The 24,633-nt window shown below is 43.0% G+C and overlaps 1 protein-coding gene across 3 annotated transcripts in view; it reads left to right on the top strand.

The window, feature by feature from the left end:
• Positions 1–24,633, top strand: part of CLK3 (CDC like kinase 3) — a 398,194-nt gene that overhangs the window by 354,588 nt on the left and 18,973 nt on the right. For all 3 annotated transcript variants that reach the window (XM_053717366.1, XM_053717365.1, XM_053717367.1), the window contains one exon: positions 3,682–3,772. In XM_053717366.1, coding sequence (XP_053573341.1) covers positions 3,682–3,772 — 91 coding nt within the window. The remainder of the gene's footprint in view (positions 1–3,681; positions 3,773–24,633) is intronic.

Below are 24,633 nucleotides of genomic sequence, written 5' to 3'. Positions count from 1 at the left end.
AATTTGCCCCTGGTTCAGAAGGGGCAATTCATGACGACTATATACCTGAAGGATGCTTAATTTCATGATCCAATCCACAAGGATCACAAATTTCTAAGGTTTGCCTTCCTAGACCAGAACTTCCAGTTTGTGGCCCTTCCTTTTGGTCTGGCGACGGCCCCAAGAGTCTTTACAAAGGCTCTGGGAGCTCTTCTCGCAGTAGAGAGTGCAAGAGGGATTGCAGTGGCTCCGTATCTTGATGATATCCTGTTCCAGGCTCCGTCCTACAGTCTGGCGGAGGATCATTTGAGAGCTCTCAGCCTTCTACTTCGATCCCACGGGTGGAAGATAAACGAAGGAAAGATTTCATTGGTCCCCAGCAATAGGGTGGAGTTCCTGGGTACGATACTAGATTCTTCTGCAATGAAGATATTTCTGACAGACCAGAGATGTTGCAAGCTTGGGTCCAACTGTCTAGCCCTGCAGACATCCTCTAGGACATCTGTGGCCAAGTGTATGGAGGTATTCGGGCTCATGGTATCCAGCATAGATGTCATTCCATTCGCCAGGTTTCATCTCAGACCTCTGCAGCTGTGCATGTTGAGACAATGGAACGGTGATCATTCAGATTTGTCCCAACAGATATCTCGGGACAGACCGTTGAGGGAGTCCCGGTCTTGGTGGACCCAACCGGGCCAGTTGTCCCTGGGGACATCCTTTCTGAGCCCATCCTGGGAGATGGTAACCACGGATGCAAGTCTATCAGGATGGGGAGCTGTTTGAGTTGCCAGAAAGGCACAAGGCAGATGGACTGGAGAGGAATCGAGTCTACCTATAAATATTCTGGAACTTTGAGCGATATTCAACACTCTGAAGGCTTGTCCCCCTCTGGGGTTGTCCCAATTCATCAGATTCCAATCAGATAACATCACCTCGTTGGCTTACATAAACCACCAGGGGGGGATGAGAAGCTCCCTAGCAATGAGGGAAGTATCTCGGATTCTGGAATGGGCAGTGACTCACAATTGTTCGCTCTCAGCGATCCACATTTCGGGTGTGGACAACTGGGAAACGTATTTTCTGAGCAGACAGACATTTCTTCCAGGGGAATGGTCTCTCCACCCGAGATGTTTGTGGAGATCTGCACCAGATGGGGGATGCCGGAATTAGATCTCATGGTGTCCAGACTCAATTGCAAGCTACCCAGATATGGGTCGCGATCCAGGGATCCCCAGGCGGAACTGATAGACGCCTTTGCTGTACCCTGGGACTTCAACCTAATCTACATATTTCCACCGTTGCCTCTTCTACCTTGAGTAGTGGCCCGCATCAAGCAGGAGCAAGCTTCTGCTATTCTGATTGCTCCATCGTGGCCGCGGAGGACGTGGATTGCGGATCTAGTGGCGATGTCGTACTATCCGCCGTGGAAGTTACCATGTCGCAAGGATCTGCTAGTTCAAGGTCCTTTTCTACATCAAAATCTCGATTCTCTGAGGCTGACTGCGTCGAGATTGAACGCCTAGTCTTAGCCAAAAGAGGTTTTTCGGAGAGAGTGATAGACACTCTCGTCCAAGCCAGAAAGCCGGTCACTAGACGCATCTACCACAAGGTGTGGAGGACCTACTTGTCCTGGTGTGAGGAACGAGGATACCCATGGCATAAGGTCAAGGTATCCAGGATTTTGGCCTGGATAAGGGTCTTGCCGCTAGTTCCCTAAGGGGACAGATCTCAGCTTTATCGGTACTGTTGCATAAGAAGCTTGCAGAGCTTCCTGACATTGTCCTTTGTTCAGGCTCTGGCTAGGATTAGACCGGTTTTCAGGACTCCGGCTCCTCCCTAGAGTTTAAACTTGGTCCTTAAGGTCTTGCAGAGGGCTCAGTTTGAGCCTATGCATGCCCTGGACATTAAAATTCTCTCATGGAAGGTCCTTTTGTTATTGGCTATCGCATCGGCATGCAGTCTCTCTGAGTTGGCGGCCTTACAATTTGAGCCTCCTTACGTGTTTTTTCATGCTGACAAAGCCGTTCTGCGATCCGGTTTGGGATTTCTTCCCAGGAAATAGTGGTTCCTTCCTTGTGTCCTAACCCTTCCTCTTAGAAGGAGAGGTTTCTTCATAATCTGGATGTGGTTCAAGCCTTGAAGTTTTATCTTCAAGCCACGAAGGAGTTCAGACAGATGTCATCCTTATTTGTTGTGTATTCTAGAAGGTGCAGGGGGCAGAGGGCCTCTGCAACTTCTCTATCTTTTTGGTTGAGAAGTATGATCCGTCTGGCTTATGAGACAGCGGGACACAAGCCTCCTCAGAGGATTATGGCTCACTCGACTAGAGCTGTGGCCTCTTCTTGGGCCTTTAAGAATGAGGCTTCTATGGAGAAGATTTGTAAGGCGGCAACCTGGTCGTCCTTGCATCTTTTTGCAAAATTTTACAAATTTGACGTTTTTGCTTCGGCGGAAGCAGTTTTTGAGAGGTTCTGCAGGCTGTAGTGCCCTCAGTATAGGGTCTGCCACCTTTACCCTCCCATTTTCTTTATTCAGTGTCCTCTAGAGCTTGGGTATTTGTTCTCACAAGTGATGAATGAAGCATTGGACTTTCCTCCCCTTTAGATGGAAAACATAAATTATGCTTACCTGATGATTTAATTTCCATCGTGGGGAGGAGAGTCCACTGCACCCACAAGTGATGAATGAAGCAGTAGACTCTCCTCCCCACAATGGAAATTAAATTATCAGGTAAGCATAATTTATGTTTTTAGCATTATTTCTGGGAGATGTTTACGGTCATATTCAGTTAGACAACGTGATAGTGGAGGCATATCAGAGTGATGTTTAATACAAGCTTGCAATGTGAGAAGCTTGCAGGTATCAAATAGCCAAGAACTAAATCTCACGGCAATTTCTGCAGTTCATATTTCTGGTCATTTAAGCTCCCATGATAACATTCATCCCAAAATTATCCGTGAGGACATTTTTTAGAAAGTTTGGTGCCAAAAGCAGGAACCCTCAGGCTGTTTGCAGTGGTAAATGCCTTTTGGGTTTTGAAAAGTTATCTTTGTTCACCAAGAGTACCTGATTTTTCTGGGACATTCCTGTTACAAAAGTATTTGGTTTTGAGACCTAGGACTGAAATTATTTGTTATTTCTCAAGGCCTATTCTGTTACCAAAACATAAATGGGCTTGCATTGATGGTTTGGTTACTGAATCCTTAATTATCAATAGTAAAGTTTTTCAGGTAGAATACATTACACTTGTTTGAAGGCTTGTAAGCCTGAAAAAGCTATGGCATATTTCAATGTTTGGGCTAATATTAGAAAATTTCTTTGGGGCAGGATTATATTCTGCTGTTCGCTTGAGTTAATCCACAACAAACTTGCCAAACCATGTCTTCATGGACCTTGTTTTGTGCACAGGGGCACATGTATGCTGAAACAGGAAAGCGCCTTTTCCAAACTGTTGCCACAGGAATCACACTCAATTGTCTTTCTATCCTGTAGCATTAAGGTGACTTTTCACTGGAACTAAGGGGCACTATGTATTCCAGAAAGTATCTTTCTCCTGGCATCTTTCACACCCAGATTATTATTTATAGAGTGTACAAACCCCCAAATACACAATTACCAAAATCCAGACTTTTTAATTGTGTTCTAAATTACTTTGGGATATCTGTTGATGGTACATTTTTTGCCATATTTCTTCCCTTACAGAAAACAAAAATACTTCCAGCATGGATCTTTGATCTGGGATGAAACCTCTTCAGACGGACGTTATGTTAGCAAGAACTGCCTCCCTTTAGTGGTGAGTCTCTTGTTTGTAAAATGGATTGTAAACACCCATATATCCTGTGAAAGAAGCAATACAAATAAAATCACTATTTAATTAGAATAACCCCCCAAAAAATACAATTAATGGGAACATTCAATTGTAATAGCCACAATGAGATGGCAGCACAAGTTTTCTTTAAAGATAACAGCAAAGTTTTTGACCCAACTTAGTCCTTGGTTATTAGGCAGGTTGGGTAAGAAATGTTGCTGTTATTTTATTTATATATGTCCCGTGAATAAAGAAGTTATCTTTTAAGAAACTTGTGGTGCTGTCTCATTGTCAATGTTATACAGGAGTAAGCAGAAACTCCTGAGACATGCACACAACAGTGGAAACAATTCATAAAGAAGAATTACTATGATATTCCATTGTAAGATATTGCATTGCACTATAATCCCAGAATAGTTTGCAAAGCATCTTTGCAATGCACAATCATTTATTAAAAAAACAAACTTTTTAATTCCAAGATTGCTACTATTACATGACAACTGTGCTGACATCTGGAGCATATGCTGCCTCTGGTATGTACACTCTGTGTTCTTGCTTGACTGGCAGTTAAGGGAGTGCATAGTAGGCATGCAGCAGCCATACATGTGCATGGTTCTGAAATCAGCACTTCAAACACTCACATGTAATGATCTTCTTGAAGTTAAAAGTAAGCAGTGTTTTTCCATCTAAAGGGGAGGAGAGTCCACGGCTTCATTCATTACTTTTGGGAATAAAGAACCTGGCCACCAGGGGGAGGCAAAGACACCCCAGCCTAAGGCTTAAATACCTCCTCCACTCCCCACATCCCCCAGTCATTCTTTGCCTTTCGTCACAGGAAGATTCAGAGTTGTCCCTTATAGAGGGTAGTACTCTTCGGAATGGGACTGGAGTTTTAAGTAGTCCTGTCAGCCTCTCAGTGAGAGCCTGGGTGAAAGTTAGAGTCCGGAGATGTAGGGATAGTCTTTCTGCGAAACCATCTTGACTCATGTTAACAGCTCCACAAGCAATCAGCGTTGAAGAGTTTCGCTGCCTGCTTTCTGCACTCAAGTCCATGTCAGGAGCGATGCTTTTACCTGTCACACTTGAAGGGCCATGTTCCTGTTCCACAGCATTGATTCTGGTAAGATCGTTTCATTTTTTTTTTTTACACAATGATAACACAGAAGACAGGGTCACAGTGTGGCGCCTTTTGTCTTTTGGAATCGAGGGTTAATATTCCTAGTAAAGGGATTAATGAGCAGGGGGGGTTTATACATAATATTGTTTATTGTGTTCTTGCTGCGTTATGTGCGAGATGTGGCTCTGGCAATGGTGGAACTTCAGGTTGACTTCTAGGAGTATTTGCGTGGCCGGTTTTGGCGCGTTTTCTCCTTAATGCAGGGGCGGTCCTGCGAGGCATCCCAGGTGACTGGGTGTGTCGATCTTCACTTCCTCTGTTGATCAGCAGCATAGGAGACAAAGCGGTTTATGTAGTCCGGGTCATTGAAGGTGGTGAGTGCCCCGGCTATTGGAGGATATAAAGGTGCCTGTTTATTCAGCTAGTCTAGTCCATAATAAAGGCACAAGCTATGGAGGACTCTGACGCGTTAGAGGGTACTCCCTCTTTAACAAAGTCTCATTCCTGTGTTTATTGTGAGGAGATTCTTGTAGATCAGCCTGCTCAACTATGTTCCACATGCCTTGATAAAGTTGCAACATCTAAAACTAAAGGGATGTCTAGTACTACTGAACCCTCCACCTCTGAGGGTTCTCCGTCCCGTGAGGTGTGTTCCCTGCTTTCATCTCCGAGTGCACATGCAGCGCCCCAGGGTCCAACCATTACTGCTACGGGAGAGATTCGTTGACCGTCAGATTTTGCGGATCAACTGCAAACGGCGGTATCGAAAGTGATCCATGCCTTACCACGTTCTGCTAAGGGCGTATCATGGCGGCCCGGCCCAAGGCTTGTCTACGCCTATGGAAATATCAGAGGCATTATACGATGACGAGGCCCACTCCGACTCTTCGGAGAAGGATCCTTCTGTGTAGGAGTCTGTATCATCTCATCCTCCAGCAGCAGAGGAGTCTGACTTTAGGTTTAGGATGGAGAATTTGCGCTTTTTGCTGAAGCAAGTGCTTGTTACACTGGAGGTTCCGGAATCGAAGCTTCCAGAGCAACCTTCGATTCCTAAGCTTGATAAGGTATACGAAGACAGGGTGGTGCCTTAGACCTTCCCGTTTCCTGTTAAGATCTCTAATATTATTAAGAATGAATGGGAGTGATTAGGTTCTTCCTTTTCCCCTTCTTCTTCCTTTAAGAAACTGTTCCCCGTTCCGGACTCTTAGCTCGAGCTGTGGGGGACTGTCCCTAAGGTGGATTGTGCTATCTCTACGCTCGCAAAGCGGGTGACTATTCCTCTCGAGGATAGTTCATCGTTTAAAGAGCCCATGGATAAAAAGTTGGAAAACATGTTAAGGAATTTTTTTTAGTACACAGGGTTTGTTTTTCAAACGGCAGCGGCTGTAGCTGTGGTTGCCGGAGCTGCGACATATTGGTGTGAATCACTGTGGGATATGGTCGAGAGGGAGACTTCCATCAACGAGATACAGTATAAGATTAAGGCGTTGGTCGCCAATTCTTTAATTTGTGACGCCAATATACAAATTATTCGCCTGAGCGCAAAGGTTTCAGGATTCTCAGTTTTAGCTTGCAGGGCTCTGTGGCTAAAGTCTTGGTCGGCGGACATGACCTCTAAGTCGAGGCTGTTGTCCCTGCCTTTTCAAGGAAAGATTCTTTTCAGTCCACGATTGGATTCGATCATATCCACGGTTACGGGAGGCAAGGGAGCTTTCCTACCACAGGATAAGAAGGCTAAGCCTAAAGGATCTACTTTTCATCCCTTTCGCGCAGACAAGGCCCAGCACCAGCAGCCCGCCACGAAAGCAGATCAGTCCAAGGGAACTTGGAAACCTGCTCAGTCTTGGAACAAGTCCAAGCAGAACAAGAAACCCGCTGAGACTAAATCGGCATGAAGGGGCAGCCCCCGACCGGTCTCCGGACCAAGTAGGGGGCAGATTGTCTCTCTTCTCAGAAGCCTGGTTGCAGGACATTCAGGATCCTTGGGTTCTGGAGGTTGTCTCCCAGGGTTACAGGATAAGGTTCAGGTCCAATTCACAGGGACCACTTCAAGTTCCTAAGATTTGCGTTTCTGGACCAACACTTCCAGTTTGTGGCCCTTCCCTTCGGTCTGGCGACGGCCCTGAGAGTCTTCACGAAGGTTCTGAGGGCGCTCCTTGCAGTGGGCAGATCCAGGGGCATTGCTGTGGCGCCCTATTTGGACGACATCCTAGTCCAGGCGCCGTCGTTCAGCCTCGCAGAGGATCATTCGAGGGCTCTTCTTTGATTGCTCCAATCTCATGGTTGGAAGATCAACTCAGGAAAGTGTTCCCTTTTTCCCAGCAACCAGGGTGGAGTTCCTGGGCACGATAATAGACTCTATGTCCATGAAAATACTTCTCACAGAGCAACGACGCAGGAAGATTGCGTACACCTGTCTTGCCCTTCAGCCCTCCTCAAGCCCTTCGGTGGCTTAGTGTATGGAGATGATCGGGCTCATGGTTTCCAGCATAGACGTCATCCCTTTTGCCAGGTTTCCATCTCAGGCCTCTTCAATTGTGCATGTTGAGACAGTGGAACGGCGATCATTCAGATCTATCACAGCGGATATCCATGGATGCTTGGACCAGTGACTCCCTCTTTTGGTGGATTCGTCCGGAGCATCTGTCCATGACATCCTTCTTGAGACTGTCCTGGGAGATTGTGACCACGGACGCGAGTCTGGCAGGATGGGAAGCTGTTTGGGATGCCAGAATGGCACAAGGAAAATGGTCCCGGGAGGAGTCTCTCTTTCCGATAAATATTCTGGAACTTCAAGCAATTTACAACGCTCTAAGGCCTCTTCTGGGGTCGTTCAGCTTCATCAGATTCCAGACCGACAACATTACCTCGGCTTACATCAACCATCAGGGGGGTACGAGAAGCTCCCTAGCAATGAGGGAGGTGTCTCAGATTTTGGAGTGGGCAGAGTCCCACAACTGCTGCTCTCAGCGATCCACATTGCAGGTATGAACAACTGGGAAGCAGACTTTCTCAGCAGGCAATCCTTCCATGTGGGGGAATGGTCTCTTCACTCCGAAGTGTTTGCGGAGAGTTGTCTCAGATGGGGAACGCCAGAGATAGATCTCATGGCGTCCAGACTCAATTGCAAGCTACGCCTATATGGGTCAAGGTCAAGGGATCCACTGGCAGAGCTGATAGATGCCTTAGTGGTGCCTTGGGGATTCAGCCTAGCTTACATATATCCACCACTACCACTTCTACCTTGTGTAGTGGCACGCATCAAGCAGGAGCGAGCTTCGGCCATCCTGATTGCTCCATCTTGGCCGCGGAGGACGTGGTTTGAGGATCTGGTGGGGATGTCATCCTCTCTGCCATGGAGGTTACCCTGTTGCAGGGATCTGCTGGAACAGAGTTCCTTTCAACATCAAAATCTAATTTCTCTGAGGCTGACTGAGTGGAGATTGAATGCTTAGTCTTAGCCAAGAGAGGTTTTTCTGAAAATGTGATTGACACTTGTTCAGGCAAGGAAGCCAGTCATTCGTCGCATCTACCATAAGGTGTGGAGGACTTGTCCTGGTGTGAGAAGCACGGATATCCTTGGCACAAGGTGAAGGTATCCAGGATTCAGTCTTTTCTCCAAGAAGGTTTGGAGAAGGGTCTTGCCGCCAGTTCCTTAAAGGGACAGATTTCGGCATTATCAGTTTTGTTGCACAGGAGACTTGATGAGTTTCCTGACATTCAATCTTTTGTTCAGGCTCTGTCTAGAATCAGGCCTGTCTTTAGACAGTCTGCTATTCCATGGAGCTTAAACTTGGTCCTTAAGGTATTGAAAGAGGGTTCCGTTTGAACCTATGCATTCTACTGACATTAAGATTCTGTCTTGGAAGGTTCTCATCCTGGTGGCTATTGCATCGACACGCAGAGTATCTGAGCTAGCTGCCTTGCAATTCGAGCCTCCTTATCTGGTTTTTCATGCGGATAAGGCTGTTTGGTTTCTTCCCAAGGTGGTGTCTAACCTTAACATCAATCAGGAAATAATTATTCATTTTTTTATGTCCTAACCCTTCTTCTTCTAAGGAGAGGTTACTTGATGCGGTTCGTGCCTTGAAGTTCTATCTCTACATCTCTTTTTGTGGTATATTCCGGGAAGCGCAAGGGGCAGAGGGCCTTTTCTACTTCTTTGCCCTTTTGGTTGAGGAGCTTGAGACAGCGGGACATAAACCTCCTTAGAGGATCACGACTCATTCAACTAGAGCTGTGGCTTCATCTTGGGCTTTCAAGAATGAGGCCTCTATGGAGTAGATTTGTAAGGCGACTACCAGGTCCTCCTTGCACACTTTTTCAAAGATTTATAAATTTGACGTTTTTGCTTCTGCTTGAGCTGTTTTTGGGAGAAAGGTTTTACAGGCTGTGGTGCCCTCAAATTAGGGTCCGCCCTTTTACCCTCCCGGTTTCATTCAGTGTCCTCTAAAGCTTGGGTATATGTTTCTCAAAAGTAATGAATGAAGTCGTGGACTCTCCTCCCCTTAAGATGGAAAACATAAATTATGCTTACCTGATAATTTTATTTCCATCAAGGGGAGTAGAGTCCACGGCTCCCGCCCGTAACTCCGGTGGGCGAGCCTAAATTTATATTTTCTGGCACCATTTATACCCTGATATTTCTCCTACTTTTCCTTGTTCCCTCCGCAGAATTACTGGGGGATGAGGGGAGTGGGGGAGGTATTTAAGCCTTTGGCTGGGGTGTCTTTGCCTCCTCCTGGTGGCCAGGTTCTTTATTCCCAAAAGTAATGAATGAAGCCATGGACTCTCCTCCCCTCGGTGGAAATAAAATTATCAGGTAAGCATCATTTGTTCTTTTTTATGTGGTGTATATTGCAAAGTTGTCAAACTATTTTGGCATTTTATAACACCATAAATTATAACACCATAATTGTTTGCTCTTGAATGTCCCTTTAAATGCCTTATTTGTGTGCGAGTCCACCGCTTGAGTTATTACTGTTGGGAATATCACTCCTGGCCAGCAGGAGGAGGCAAAGAGCACCACAGTTAAACTGCTAAGTATCGTTCCCTTACCCACAACCCCCAGTCATTTTCTTTGCCTTCGGTGCATGGAGGAGGTGAAGTTTAGGTGTCTGAAGAAAAATCTTGATTTCATCTACAAGCAAGTTTTGGGGTATAGTCGTATTCCACATCATTCCTTGCTTTAAAGCAGTTAGGAACTTGTAAAGAGGTACTTACTGCATTTTCCTAACAATTGCTGCCCTAGTTTAGAAAGCCAGAGTTGGCTACTCTGTTCTTTATTTTTCAAAGGACTTTGTGAAGAACTGTGTCTTCTCATACCTTGTAACTGTCTACATGCCGGACAGCACAGCAGGTACGTGCTTTTTCTTCCAGTTGGGGAGACCATGCACTTAACAAATTAAAAGACACTGTTTTTCTATTGGGACATGGAAAATCTTGTTGTATGGGTTCAACTGGGGCATGAAGCAGGCACTGTAGCATGTGTGAGACTAACATTTAAACTCTTTTAATAAGTAAGGGTCAAATGTTTTTATTAGGCTTTATTTTCTGACACATATTTACTTGATAAAACAATTCATGTTTAAACTGAATGAAAGGCTGAATTTTCTATTTCAGCAGCTTATTCTTTTCGCCTTTGCTTTAAAATAAAACGATGCAACATTTTAAACTGTCCGGTTTGAAAAAACGGTTATTTCTGGTACTCAGTGTACCAGGAAGCTATTTTTAGTGCCTCTCTGTGTCGCAGCAGTAATTTGAGCTCGGCAGTTGCGGTCACATGACTGGCTTTACTTCATAACGTTTCTGAGGAAAAAATTGTTTCTTTCATGTAAGTGGCAAGAATCCATGAGCTAGTGACGTATGGGATTTACATTCCTACCAGGAGGGGGCAAAGTTTCCCAAACCTCAAAATGCCTATAAATACACCTCCCACCTCACTCATACCTTAGTTTTACAAACTTTGCCTCTCATGGAGGTGGTGAAGCAAGTTGTGCTTGATTTTTCTTCTGTGATAGGCGCTTCTAAGCATATTGAAGCCCAGTTCATCTCAAAGTACAGTGTTTGTCTGAGGAATGTGAAGGGAGTATTACCTGACCCCATGTTTTCACCTATGGGAAATCTATTCTAAGACTCTCTGTAAATCGGTCACAGATATTCATCTGCTGCTTCACTTTAAAGATCAACATTATTCTCCTCTACCATTACCTCTGCTGATATGTTTCAGTACTGCTTTGGCTCTCTGCTATATGTGGATGGGTGTCTTACACGGTATGTATATACTTTTTTATTATATAAGACACTCTCAGCTATGGATCGGGCACTTTAATTAAAAAGTTGTTATATATTGTTTGTATACATGCCTTGAGTCAGTAATTCAGTGCCCTTTTTAGCGACTTTATTTGTGGCCAATTATTTGTCAAGGTTAGTTGAGTCTATGAAACGTACAGTTTTTTTTTGGAGCTAGTAATTTATTTAGAAATTAAGATGCTAAGTATTATGTTAGCCTCATGGAATGTTGATAATCACATTTTATGCAGCTATAATAGAAGTATCCATTAGGCTTTATTTTGGTTCATTTTGTATTTTTGTATATATAATCAAAATTCTTACCTGCTTTTTAGAGTGATAGGTGTATTAGAAATCCTCTTCAGCGTTGCACATCGCGCATGTGAAGACGCTATTTATGTCATAGGGTGAGATATCATCATTGTGTGCCATTTTTTTGGTGCCAAAAAATTCCTGCCAAAATTGTTTCCCGCCAAAATTGCCGTTATATGCTCTGCCCCCAGCTCATTCAGTGTTCTCAGTAAACACTTAGAGAGCTTTCATGCAGCATTTTATGAATCAGTTTTCTTTTTTATAATTTGTTTTGCTCTGTTTCCCATTCTCTTAAGATATATATATATCTCATATATAGGAGCATGGATATAAATTTGCAAAATTAATTTATTTTTATTTTTTTCTAATTTTGTTTTTTGCAATTATGTCTCAAACTGAACCTGTCTCTAATGTTACCATAGGATTTGAGCTGCCTAAACAGGTATTTAACAAAGCTAAGTATGCATGTTGTAATTAAGCTGATCTAGATTATTCAGCTCTATTATGTGGCTCTTGTTTAACAAATTGTTAAATTTATCTATGAGTACAAATACACACACTGTTATTCCATCTCATTCTAAATGTACAATAGCATTACTGCAGAAATTTAAGATTTTGTTACAATCCTCGAGGCAAGGTTACCAATCTACTGTATATCTTAGATCTCTGTGCTATTTTCAGAGCTCTTCAGGCTTGGCCTCTATTAAGAGAGAATCGTATATTCGATTTCAAACAGACAATGTCACAACAGTGGCATATGTCAATCATCAAGGGGGGACTCTCAGTTCCCTAGCAATGCAAGAAGCATCTCTAATACTTTCTTGGGCGGAATCCAATTATTGTCTAATCACTACTATTCATATACCAGGTGTAGACAATTTGGAAGCGGATTATCTCAGCCGTCAGATTCTACAACCGGGGAGTAGTCTCTCCATCCAGATGTGTTCTATCAGATTGTGCAGATGTGGTGTCCTCCAGACATAGATCTGATGGCCTCTCATCTAAACAAGAAACTTCTCAGATACCTCTCCAGGTCCAGGGATCCTCAGGCAGAAATGATGAATGCTCTTGCAGTTCCATGGTTTTACCAACCTGCTTACATTTTTTCACCTCTGGGTGTGATCTCAAAGATCATAATGGAACAATCTTATGTATTTCTGATAGCACCAGCATGGCCTCACAGGTTCTGGTATGTGGACCTTGTCCAAATGTCCAGTTACCAACCTTGGTCACTTCCTATAAGACCAGACCTTCTGTCTCAAGGTCCAGTTTTCCATCAGAATCTCAAATCTCTAAATTTGAAGACATGAAAATTGAACGTTTAGATTTTAGTCAGACGTTTCTCTGACTCAGTAATTAACACTATGATACAGGCTTGTAAGTCTGTTTCAAGTAAGATTTATCATAGGGTTTGGTAAACCTTTATTTCATGGTGTTCCACTCATAATTATTCTTGGCATTCTTTCAGGATTCCTAGGATTTTACAGTTTCTTCAGGATGGTTTGGATAAAGTTGTGTCTGCAAATACATTGTAAGGACACATTTCTGGTCTTTCTATCTTATTTCATAGAAATATTGCTAAACTTCCTGATATTCACTGTTTTGTTCAGGTTTTGATTCGTATCAAACCTGTTATTAAATCTATTTCTCCTCCTTCGAGATTTTACAGGAGTCTCCTTTTGAGCCTATGCATTCTTTGGATATTAAATTACTTTCTTGGAAAGTGTTATTTCTTTTGGCTATCTCTTCTGCTAGAAGAGTTTCTGAATTGTCTGCTCTCTCTTGTGAGTCTCCTTATCTGATTTTACATCAAGATAAAGCTGTTTTTTTGCGGACCTCTTTTACATTTTTGCCTATAGTTGTGAATTCTAACAATAATAGGGAAATTTTTTGTGCTTTCCTTGTGTCCTAATCCTAAGAATACTCTTGAAAGGTCTTTACATTCTTTGGATGTGGTAAGAGCTTTGAAATATTATGTTGCGGCTACTAAAGATTTCAGAAAGACTTCGTCTATTTGTTATTTTTTCTGGCTCCAGGAAAGGTCAGAAAGCCTCTGCCATTTCTCTGGCATCTTGGTTGAAACTTTTGATTTACAAAGCTTATTTGGAGGCGGGGTAGTCTCCACCTCAGAGAATTACAGCTCATTCTAGTAGATCAGTTGCCACTTATTGGGCTTTCAAGAATGAAGCTTCCGTTGATCAAATTTGCAAAGCAGCAACTTGGTCCTCTTTGCATACTTTTACTAAATGTTACCATTTTGATGTAGAAAGGTTCTTCAGGCAGTTGTCTCAGTTTGATTCTAGTGCCTTTGATTTGAGTTTTTTGAAATTTTTTATAAAACTTAATAATTTTTTTGGATTTAATTTCTCAGCGGATTTAGCTGTTATTTTATCCCTCCCTCTCTAGTGACTCATGGTTTTCCACATCTTGGGTATTATGCCCCATATGTCACTAGCACATGGACTCTTGCCACTTACATGAAAGAAAACACAATTTATGTAATAACTTACTGGATAAATTCATTTCTTTCATAGTGGCAAGAGTCCGAGACCCACCCTATTTTTTGTGGTTATGATTTTTTGTATAAAGCACTTTATTTTTTTCCAGTTCCTCTTTTTGTATACTTTTTACTCCTTCTTTTACATCTCATTTACATGTTAACTAAGGTATGAGTGAGGAGGGAGGTGTATTTATAGGCATTTTTAGGTTTGGGAAACTTTGCCCCCTCCTGGTAGGAATGTATATCCCATACATCACTAGCTCATGGACTCTTGCCACTATGAAATAAATGAATTTATTAGGTAAGTTACATAAATTATGTTTTTTCCTCCATTTCTGGGTGACCCGGTCTTAATTTATAGCGGTAAGGCACCTCAGTAATTGAGGTGTGGGGTTGCCTGAGTGGTATTTTAGAAGATTATTTGATGTTTATTAAATGTTTTTTCTTAACTTTTCTCACATAATTTTAGCTGGGGATTGATCATAATTTGTGATAAAATTTAAAGTGTATTTGCTTAGCTTATTTTAATTGCATATTAAAATCTTTTAAACTTATCTGTACAAGTTTATTTACTGTTTCACAACATGTCTGATATGGAGCAAGAGCCTGCTCTCATGAATTCATGCTTATTATGTTTAGATGCATAAATTGCAGCTCCTATGCAATTTTGTACTTCATGTGTCAAGAAAACCTTGCAAAATAAAGGTAAATTTTTTGAGCCCAATGTCTCTCAGGATGATGCTGTTAAAATAATACCTCCGCTTTCTCCTGCTACGTCCCAAGCCTCAATGGCGTCACATGCAGTGCCCTGCAGTTCATCTATAACTCCTAGTGGAGTTTGTTTAAAAGCAGAAATTGCTACCCAGGTATCTTCAGCGGTATCTGCAGCATTAGTTGCCATTCCCAGATTACAGAGAAAACGCAAGGGGAAATCTAGAAATTCAGAAAGTAAGGTGCCTGTCCTCAGTTCTGCTTCACAAGTTGCCCTTTCTCGTAAGTCTGATGAGGAAGATACATAGGGACTTTCTGAGGGTGAAATCAATGTCAAGCTTCTGGCGATTCCTTACAAGGGCAAAACCTTGTTTGGACTCGGTTTGACAGAAATTATCTATGATATTACGGGTGGAAATAGGCCTTTTCTACCTCAAGGTAAGAAGAATAGGCCTAAAGGACATCAGAGTTATTTTCGTTCCTTTCGTAACTTCAGAGGAAAGCCTTCCCCTTCTTCTATGCAGGAACAATCCAAGTCTTCTTGGAAACCCAATCAGTCTTGGAACAAGGGGAAACAATCAAAGAAACTCGCAGCTGATTCCAAATCAGCATGAAGGGCTTGCCCCCGATCCGGGATCGGATCAGGTGGGGGGCAGACTTTCTCAATTCTCTCAAGCCTTGATACGAGATGTCCCAGATCCCTGGACTGTGGACATAGTATCTCAGGGTTATAAATTGGAATTCAATACTTTTTTCCTCCCAGAGGCAGATTCCTTCTCTCAAGATTATCTGCAGACCAGATAAAGAGAGAGGTGTTCTTTAAATGTATACAACATTGTTCCTCCCTGGGAGTCATAGTTCCAGTGCAGGAACAGGGTCTCAGGTTCTACTCCAACCTATTTGTGGTTCCCAAAAAAGAGGGAACTTTCCGTCCCATTCTAGACTTAAACAAGTTTCTTAAAGTTCCATCCTTCAAGATGGAGACTATACGCTCCATTCTTCCTTTAGTACAAGAGGATCAGTTCATGACAACTATAGATCTAAAGGATGCGTATCTTCATGTTCCTATTCACAGGGACCATCACAGATTCATGAGATTTGCCTTTCTGGACAAACATTTCCAGTTTGTGGCCCTTCCATTTGGTCTAGCCACTGCTCCCAGAATTTTTTCAAAGGTTCTGGGGACTCTATTGGCAGTGATCCGTTCTCGTGGAATTGCTGTGGCACCATACTTGGACGACATATTGGTTCAGGCACCATCTTTTCAACAAGCAAGATCACACACAGAGATATTATTTTTTTTTCTCGTTCCCACGGATGGAATGTGAATCTGGAAAAAAGCTTCCTTTCCCCTGTTACAAGAGTAGTGTTCTTAGGGACCATAATAGATTCTCTATTGATGAAGATTTTTCTGACAGAGGTCAGGAAAAACAAAATAATTTCCTCTTGCCTCTCTCTTCAGGCTACTGCTCATCCTTCAGTGGCTCAATGTATAGAGGTAATCGGTCTTATGGTGGCTTCCATGGACATCATTCCTTTTCCTCAAGACCATTTGAGAGCTCTCCAGTTGTGCATGCTCAGACAATGGAATGGCGACGATGGTGGATTTCTCAGGGCACATGCTTTCGGAGACCTTCCTGGGTGATCGTGACCACGGACGCCAGCCTGCTGGGCCGGGGAGCAGTCTGGAACTCATTAAAAGCTCAGGGCCTACTTATACTAAGTTAGACCTGGATAGCCTAAATTCGCCTATTACTCTACAAGAGGTAAGCCAAATTATACGAAACTTGAAGCCTAACAAGGCTCCAGGTCCAGATGGCTACACTAGTATATTTTATAAACTGTTTTTAAATTAATTAGGTCCCTTACCAGTTACCACTTTCAATCACATTAGAAGGAGGAAATATTTCTAAATAATTTTCTCTTGTAAGGTGTATCCAGTCCACGGATCATCCATTACTTGTGGGATATTCTCCTTCCCAACAGGAAGTTGCAAGAGGACACCCACAGCAGAGCTGTTATATAGCTCCTCCCCTAACTGCCATATCCAGTCATTCTCTTGCAACTCTCAACAAAGATGGAGGTAGTAAGAGGAGAGTGGTAAAATATAGTTAGTTTTTTCTTCAATCAAAAGTTTGTTATTTTCAAATAGTACCGGAGTTGTACTATTTTATCTCAGGCAGTATTTAGAAGAAGAAGAATCTGCCTGCGTTTTCTATGATCTTAGCAGCTTGTAACTAAGATCCACTGCCGTTCTCACATATGTCTGAGGAGTGAGGTAACTTCAGAGGGAGAATGGCGTGCAGGTAATCCTGCTATTGAGGTATGTGCAGTTTTAAGTGTTTCTAGGGACTAGAAAATGCTGCTGGTACCTGATTAATGTAAGTTAAGCCTAAAAACAGTGATTTAATAGCGACTTGTATCAGGCTTACTACCAGAGGTATATACTCTAATATGGCAATATAAAACGTTTGCTGGCATGTTTAATCGTTTTTATATAAAACTTATTGGGGCCTAGTTTTTTCCACATGGCTGGCTTGATTTTTGCCTAGAAACAGTTTCCTGAGGCTTTCCACTGTTGTAGTATGAGTGGGAGGGGCCTATTTTAGCGCTTTTTTTGCGCAGTTAAAATTACAGACAGAGACATTCAGCTTCCCTCAGCAGTCCCCTGCATGCTATAGGACATCTCTGAAGGGCTCTAAAGGCTTCAAAAGTCGTTTATTGAGGAAGGTAGGGCCACAGCTGAGCTGTGGCAGTTGTTGTGACTGTTTAAAAAAACGTTTATTTCGTTTTTTGATCCGTTTTTTGCATTAAGGGGTTAATCATCCATTTGCAAGTGGGTGCAATGCTCTGCTAACCTATTACATACACTGTAAAAATTTAGTTTGATTTACTGCCTTTTTTCACTGTTTTTCAAATTTTGACAAAATTTGTTTCTCTTAAAGGCACAGTACCGTTTTTTATATTTACTTGTTAACTTGATTTAAAGTGTTTTCCAAGCTTGCTAGTCTCATTGCTAGTCTGTACAAACATGTCTGACATAGAGGAAACTATGTCATTATATGTCATTATGTCAATATGTCATTATGTTTAAAAGCCATGGTGGAACCCCATATGAGAATGTGTACTAAATGTATTGATTTCACTTTAAACAATAAAGATCAGCTTTTGTCTTTAAAAAATTTATCACCAGAGGATTCTGGCAAGGGGGAAGTTATGCCGACTAACTCTCCCCACATGTCGGACCCTTTGACTCCCGCTCAAGGGACTCACGCTCAAATGGCGCCAAGTACATCGATTACTTTACAAGACATGGCGGCAGTCATGGATAATACACTGTCAGCGGTATTAGCCAGACTACCTGAATTTAGAGGAAAGCGTGATAGCTCTGGTGTTAGGCGTAATACAGAGCATACAGACGCTTTAAGAGCTATGTCTGATACTGCCTCACAATATGCAGAAGCTGAGGAAGGAGAGCTTCAGTCTGTGGGTGATATCTCTGACTCAGGGAAACCTGATTCTGATATTTCTACTTTTAAATTTAAGCTTGAGAACCTCTGTGTACTGCTTAGGGAGGTTTTAGCTGCTCTGAATGACTGTGACACAATTGCAGTGCCAGAGAAATTGTGTAGACTGGATAAATACTTTGCAGTGCCGGTGTGTACTGAGGTTTTTCCAATACCTAAAAGGTTTACAGAAATTATTAATAAAGAGTGGGATAGACCCGGTGTGCCGTTTTCCCCCCCTCCTATTTTTAGAAAAATGTTTCCCATAGACGCCACCACACGGGACTTATGGCAGACGGTCCCTAAGGTGTAGGGAGCAGTTTCTACTTTAGCAAAGCGTACTACTATCCCTGTCGAGGACAGTTGTGCTTTTTCAGATCCTATGGATAAAAAATTAGAGGGTTACCTTAAGAAAATGTTTATTCAACAAGGTTTTATCCTGCAGCCCCTTGCATGCATTGCTCCTTTCACTGCTGCTGCAGCGTTCTGGTTTTAGTCTCTGGAAGAGGCTTTACAGACAACGACTCCATTGGAGGACATACTTAACAAGCTTAGAGCACTTAAGCTAGCTAATTCTTTTGTTTCTGATGCCATTGTTCATTTGACTAAACTAACGGCTAAGAATTCTGGATTTGCCATCCAGGCGCGTAGGACGCTATGGCTTAAATCTTAATCAGCTGACGTGACTTCAAAGTCTAAACTATTTAACATTCCCTTCAAGAGGTAGACCCTATTCGGGCCTGGTTTGAAGGAAATTATTGCTGACATTACTGGAGGTTAAGGTCAAGCCCTTCCTCAGGACAGGTCCAAATCAAGGGCCAAACAGTCTAATTTTCGTGCCTTTCGAAACTTCAAGGCAAATGCAGCATCAACTTCCTCTGCTACAAAACAAGAAGGAACTTTTGCTCAGTCCAAGACGGCCTGGAAACCTAACCAGTCCTGGAACAAAGGCAAGCAGGCCAAAAAGCTTGCTGCTGCCTCTAAGACAGCATGAAGGAACGGCCCCCTATCCGGTAACGGATCTAGTAAGGGGCAGACTTTCTCTCTTCGCCCAGGCGTGGGCAAGAGATGTTCAGGATCCCTGGGCGTTGGAGATTATATCTCAGGGGTATCTTCTGGACTTCAAGGCTTCTCCTCCACAAGGGAGATTTCACCTTTCACGATTATCTGTCAACCAGATAAAGAAAGAGGCATTCTTACACTGTGTGCAAGACCTCCTAGTTATGGGAGTGATCCATCCAGTTCCAAAGGAGGGACAGGGATTTTACTCAAATCTGTTTGTGGTTCCCAAAAAAGAGGGAACCTTCAGACCAATCTTAGATCTAAAGATCTTAAACAAATTCCTCAGAGTTCCATCATTCAAAATGGAAACTATTCGGCCCATCCTACCTTTGATCCAGGAGGGTCAATATATGACTACGGTGGATCTAAAGGATGCTTACCTTCACATTCCGATACACAAAGATCATCATCGGTTCCTAAGGTTTGCCTTTCTGGACAGGCATTACCAGTCTGTGGCTCTTCCCTTCGGGTTAGCTACAGCCCCAAGAATTTTTACAAAGGTTCTGGGGTCGCTTCTGGCGGTTCTAAGGCCGCGGGGCATAGCACTGGCCCCTTATCTAGACGACATCCTGATACAGGCGTCAAATTTCCAAATTGCCAAGTCCCATACGGACATAGTTCTGGCATTTCTGAGGTCGCACGGGTGGAAAGTGAACGAGGAGAAGAGTTCTCTGTCCCCACTCACAAGAGTCTCCTTCCTAGGGACTCTGATAGATTCTGTAAAGATGAAAATTTACCTGACGGAGTCCAGGTTATCAAAACTTCTAAATTCTTGCCGTGTTCTCCACTCTATTCCGCGCCCTTCGGTGGCTCAGTGCATGGAGGTAATCGGCTTAATGGTAGCAACAATGGACATAGTTCCGTTTGCGTGCCTACATCTCAGACCGCTGCAATTATGCATGCTCAGTCAGTGGAATGGGGATTACACAGATTTGTCCCCATTACTAAATCTGGATCAAGAGTCCAGAGATTCTCTTCTCTGGTGGTTATCTTGGGTCCATCTGTCCAAAGGTATGACCTTTCGCAGGCCAGATTGGACAATTCTAACGACAGATGCCAGCCTTCTAGGTTGGGGTGCAGTCTGGAACTCCCTGAAGGCTCAGGGATCGTGGACTCAGGAGGAGAAACTCCTCCCAATAAATATTCTGGAATTGAGGGCAATATTCAATGCTCTTCAGGCTTGGCCTCAGTTAACAACCCTGAGGTTCATCAGATTTCAGTCGGACAACATCACGACTGTGGCTTACATCAACCATCAAGGGGGAACAAGGAGTTCCTTAGCGATGTTAGAAGTCTCCAAAATAATTCGCTGGTCAGAGACTCACTCTTGCCACCTATCAGCGATCCATATCCCAGGTGTAGAGAACTGGGAGGCGGATTTTCTAAGTCGTCAGACTTTTCATCTGGGGGAGTGGGAACTCCATCCGGAGGTGTTTGCTCAATTGATTCATCGTTGGGGCAAACCAGAACTGGATCTCATGGCGTCTCTCCAGAACGCCAAGCTTCCTTATTACGGATCCAGGTCCAGGGACCCGAAAGCGACGCTGATAGATGCTCTAGCAGTGCCTTGGTCTTTCAACCTGGCTTACGTGTTTCCACCGTTTCCTCTGCTCCCTCGACTGATTGCCAAAATCAAGCAGGAGAGAGCATCAGTGATTTTGATAGCGCCTGCGTGGCCACGCAGGACCTGGTATGCAGACCTAGTGGACATATCATCCTTTCCACCTTGGACTCTGCCTTTGAGACGAGACCTTCTACTTCAAGGTCCTTTCAATCATCCAAATCTAATTTCTCTGAGACTGACTGCATGGAGATTGAACGCTTGATTTTATCAAAGCGTGGCTTCTCCGAGTCTGTCATTGATACCTTAATACAGGCACGAAAGCCTGTTACCAGGAAAATCTACCATAAGATATGGCATAAATATCTTTATTGGTGTGAATCCAAGAGTTACTCATGGAGTAAGGTTAGGATTCCCAGGATATTATCTTTTCTCCAAGAGGGTTTGGAGAAAGGATTATCAGCTAGTTCTTTGAAGGGACAGATCTCTGCACTGTCTATTCTTTTGCACAAGCGTCTGGCGGATGTTCCAGACGTTCAGGCGTTTTGTCAGGCGTTAGTTAGAATCAAGCCTGTGTTTAAACCTGTTGCTCCCCCATGGAGCTTAAATTTGGTTCTTAAAGTTCTTCAAGGGGTTCCGTTTGAACCTCTTCATTCCATAGATATCAAACTTTTTTTTTTTTTTTTAAATTCTCTTTATTAGTGTTGAGGATACAACAAAATGTTACAGATTTCACAGGTACATTCACTTGTTTTACATTCAATAGGCGGGTGCATACATAGCTTGAATCAGTACGGTGTATATATTTACTTACGATATCGTCTTGGCCCTTATGGTAGGGCAAGTACATCCTTACAAATGCACTATAAATCTGTTAGATACGATTATCATTGTATTGCATTTAGTTGACAGTTTGCACGTATCCCTCAACATATTTTATTGTTTGTATAGTAATAATCCTACATCTTAATACCTAACTTAACTTAAACAAAAACAAAACAAAAACAATACCTAGTCTAAATTTGAGAAGCCTCATCCTAATGGCGTCTAGTAGGATCTAGTGCTGAAGGAGGTGCATGAGCAGCCATGTCTGTGAGAGGTTGAGGGTGGGGGAGAGAGAAATAGAGAGAAGGGAGAGAAAAACCCCCCCAAAAAAACAATTTTTTATAAGGGTTAAAAGAAAGATTCAATAAGTATTGTTTCAGAGTCACCAGGCCTGTTCTGGGGAGGTCTCTCCATTGTCAGTGCGGTCCAATCACCCCTAAGCATCGCCTCTAGTATTATCTCATGGTTTGCGAATGGTCTGAGGATCCGGTTCTGCTGCCCAGGGGGCAGCCGCTCCAGGAAGTCCGTCCATTTTTTTAAAAAGGGTAGGAGTCTGTGCTTGGTATCCCAACAGGCGCCTTGTCTTTCAATAAATAGGTGTTTGAGTAGTGTTTTCTTAAATTGTGGTATAGTCGGGGCACGACTGGAACACCACAGGGTCAGTATGCAGTGTCTTGCTAGTAGTGTACAAAGTGTTAGTAAGGGCTGGACTTTATTGCCAACAGTAGTCCATGTAAATAAGTATATATTCATGAGGTTAAAGGAAATATCAATGCCTAAGTTAATTTTAAGCCAATATTGTAGGCGGTTCCAAAATTGTCTAATCAAAGGGCAATCAAAAAAGTAATGCGTCAAGGGGGGATCGGGAATCTGACACTTCACGCATTTATTGGGATGCTCGGTGTTCCACCTCGCCCTTCTGCTAGGAGTGATGTAGTCCCTGTTGATCATTCTAATCTGTGCCTCTCTCAACGCCAGCGCTAGAGTGGCTGACTTAGCTTTTATGAGACTGTTTTTAATATCTTGGATGGAGATTTCTTGGGTGGTATCTAGTTTCAACCTCTCTAGTGTCACTTCCTGAGCTTTAGTGGTGTTGTGACGGAGCATCTCTTGATAAATCTCCGACATGGAGAAGCACCCCATCTTAAAAGCAATCTGGGGGATTGCAAATAGGGCTTGGCTCCAAAACTTTGGGTTGGCATCCATTAGTGTTTTAACGTAATGTCGAAGTTGCAGGTATGCATAAAAATGTGTGTTTGGAAGATCAAAGGTGGCCTTCAGTTCCTGAAATGTTCTGACAGTGTGCAACAACGGATCCAGGACATCCCCCACCCTCTGCAATCCCTTCGCATGCCATACATTGAAGGGGGCTTGTTCACTGCCGCTGGGGAAACCAATGTTGCCCTTAATAGGTATATATTTAGGAGTGGGGCATGAGTGCCCCAGTGCTTTATGTGCCTGAGACCAGGTCTTAAGGGGGTCCCTATACAAGAGATTATTAAGTATATGTTGAGGCAGGTCTCCCAGAGGACAGTAGGGCAGATATGTCAGGCTACATATTCCAATTACAGTTTCCTCCAATTGTTTATCCGAGAAGTGTCCTGTGCCCATTTGCCAATCCAATACTAGTCGTATAAGAGATGCCCAGTTGTAGTATTGAATGTGTGGCAATCCAAGGCCTCCATTCAAAAAGGAGGCGTGCAATTTGTTAGTTGCTATTCTGGGTTTCTTCCAGATATCAAACTTTTATCTTGGAAAGTTCTTTTTTTGATGGCTATTTCCTCGGCTCGTAGAGTCTCCGAGTTATCTGCTTTACAATGTGATTCTCCTTATCTGATCTTCCATGCAGATAAGGTAGTTCTGCGTACCAAACCTGGGTTTTTACCTAAGGTGGTATCTAATAAGAATATCAATCAAGAGATTTTTGTTCCATCATTGTGTCCTAATCCTTCTTCAAAGAAGGAACGTCTTTTACATAATCTGGACGTGGTTCGTGCTTTAAAGTTTTACTTACAAGCTACTAAAGATTTTCGTCAAACATCTGCTTTGTTTGTTGTTTACTCTGGACAGAGAAGAGGTCAAAAGGCTTCGGCAACCTCTCTTTCTTTTTGGCTAAGAAGCATAATCCGCTTAGCCTATGAGACTGCTGGACAGCAGCCTCCTGAAAGGATTACAGCTCATTCTACTAGAGCTATGGCTTCCACTTGGGCCTTTAAAAATGAGGCTTCTGTTGAACAGATTTGCAAGGCGGCGACTTGGTCTTCGCTTCATACTTTTTCCAAATTCTACAAATTTTATACTTTTGCTTTTTCGGAGGCCTTTTTTGGGGGAGAGGTTTTACAGGCAGTGGTACCTTCCGTTTAAGTACCTGCCTTGTCCCTGGCTTCATCCGTGTACTTTAGCTTTGGTATTGGTATCCCACAAGTAATGGATGATCCGTGGACTGGATACACGTTACAAGAGAAAACACAATTTATGCTTACCTGATAAATTTATTTCTCTTGTGGTGTATCCAGTCCACGGCCCGCCCTGTCATTTTAAGGCAGGTCAAAATTTTAGATTAAACTACAGTCACCACTGCACCCTATGGTTTCTCCTTTCTCGGCTTGTTTCGGTCGAATGACTGGATATGGCAGTTAGGGGAGGAGCTATATAACAGCTCTGCTTTGGGTGATCCTCTTGCAACTTCCTGTTGGGAAGGAGAATATCCCACAAGTAATGGATGATCCGTGGACTGGATACACCACAAGAGAAATAAATTTATCAGGTAAGCATAAATTGTGTTTTTAATAGCCTGTATTTCGGTGCTTCCAAAGCCAGGTAAAAATAAACAGCATTGCAAGAATTATAGGCCGATATCCTTGATAAATCAGGATATCAAGATCTTCTCCAAAATTCTAGCATCCAGACTGAACAATTTAATGCTGAAGCTTATTCACCTAGATCAAGTGGGATTTATAC

Source organism: Bombina bombina, chromosome 6 (genome assembly GCF_027579735.1).
Source record: "Bombina bombina isolate aBomBom1 chromosome 6, aBomBom1.pri, whole genome shotgun sequence".
Taxonomy (NCBI): domain Eukaryota; kingdom Metazoa; phylum Chordata; class Amphibia; order Anura; family Bombinatoridae; genus Bombina; species Bombina bombina.
This window is presented reverse-complemented; position numbering and strand designations above follow the sequence as displayed.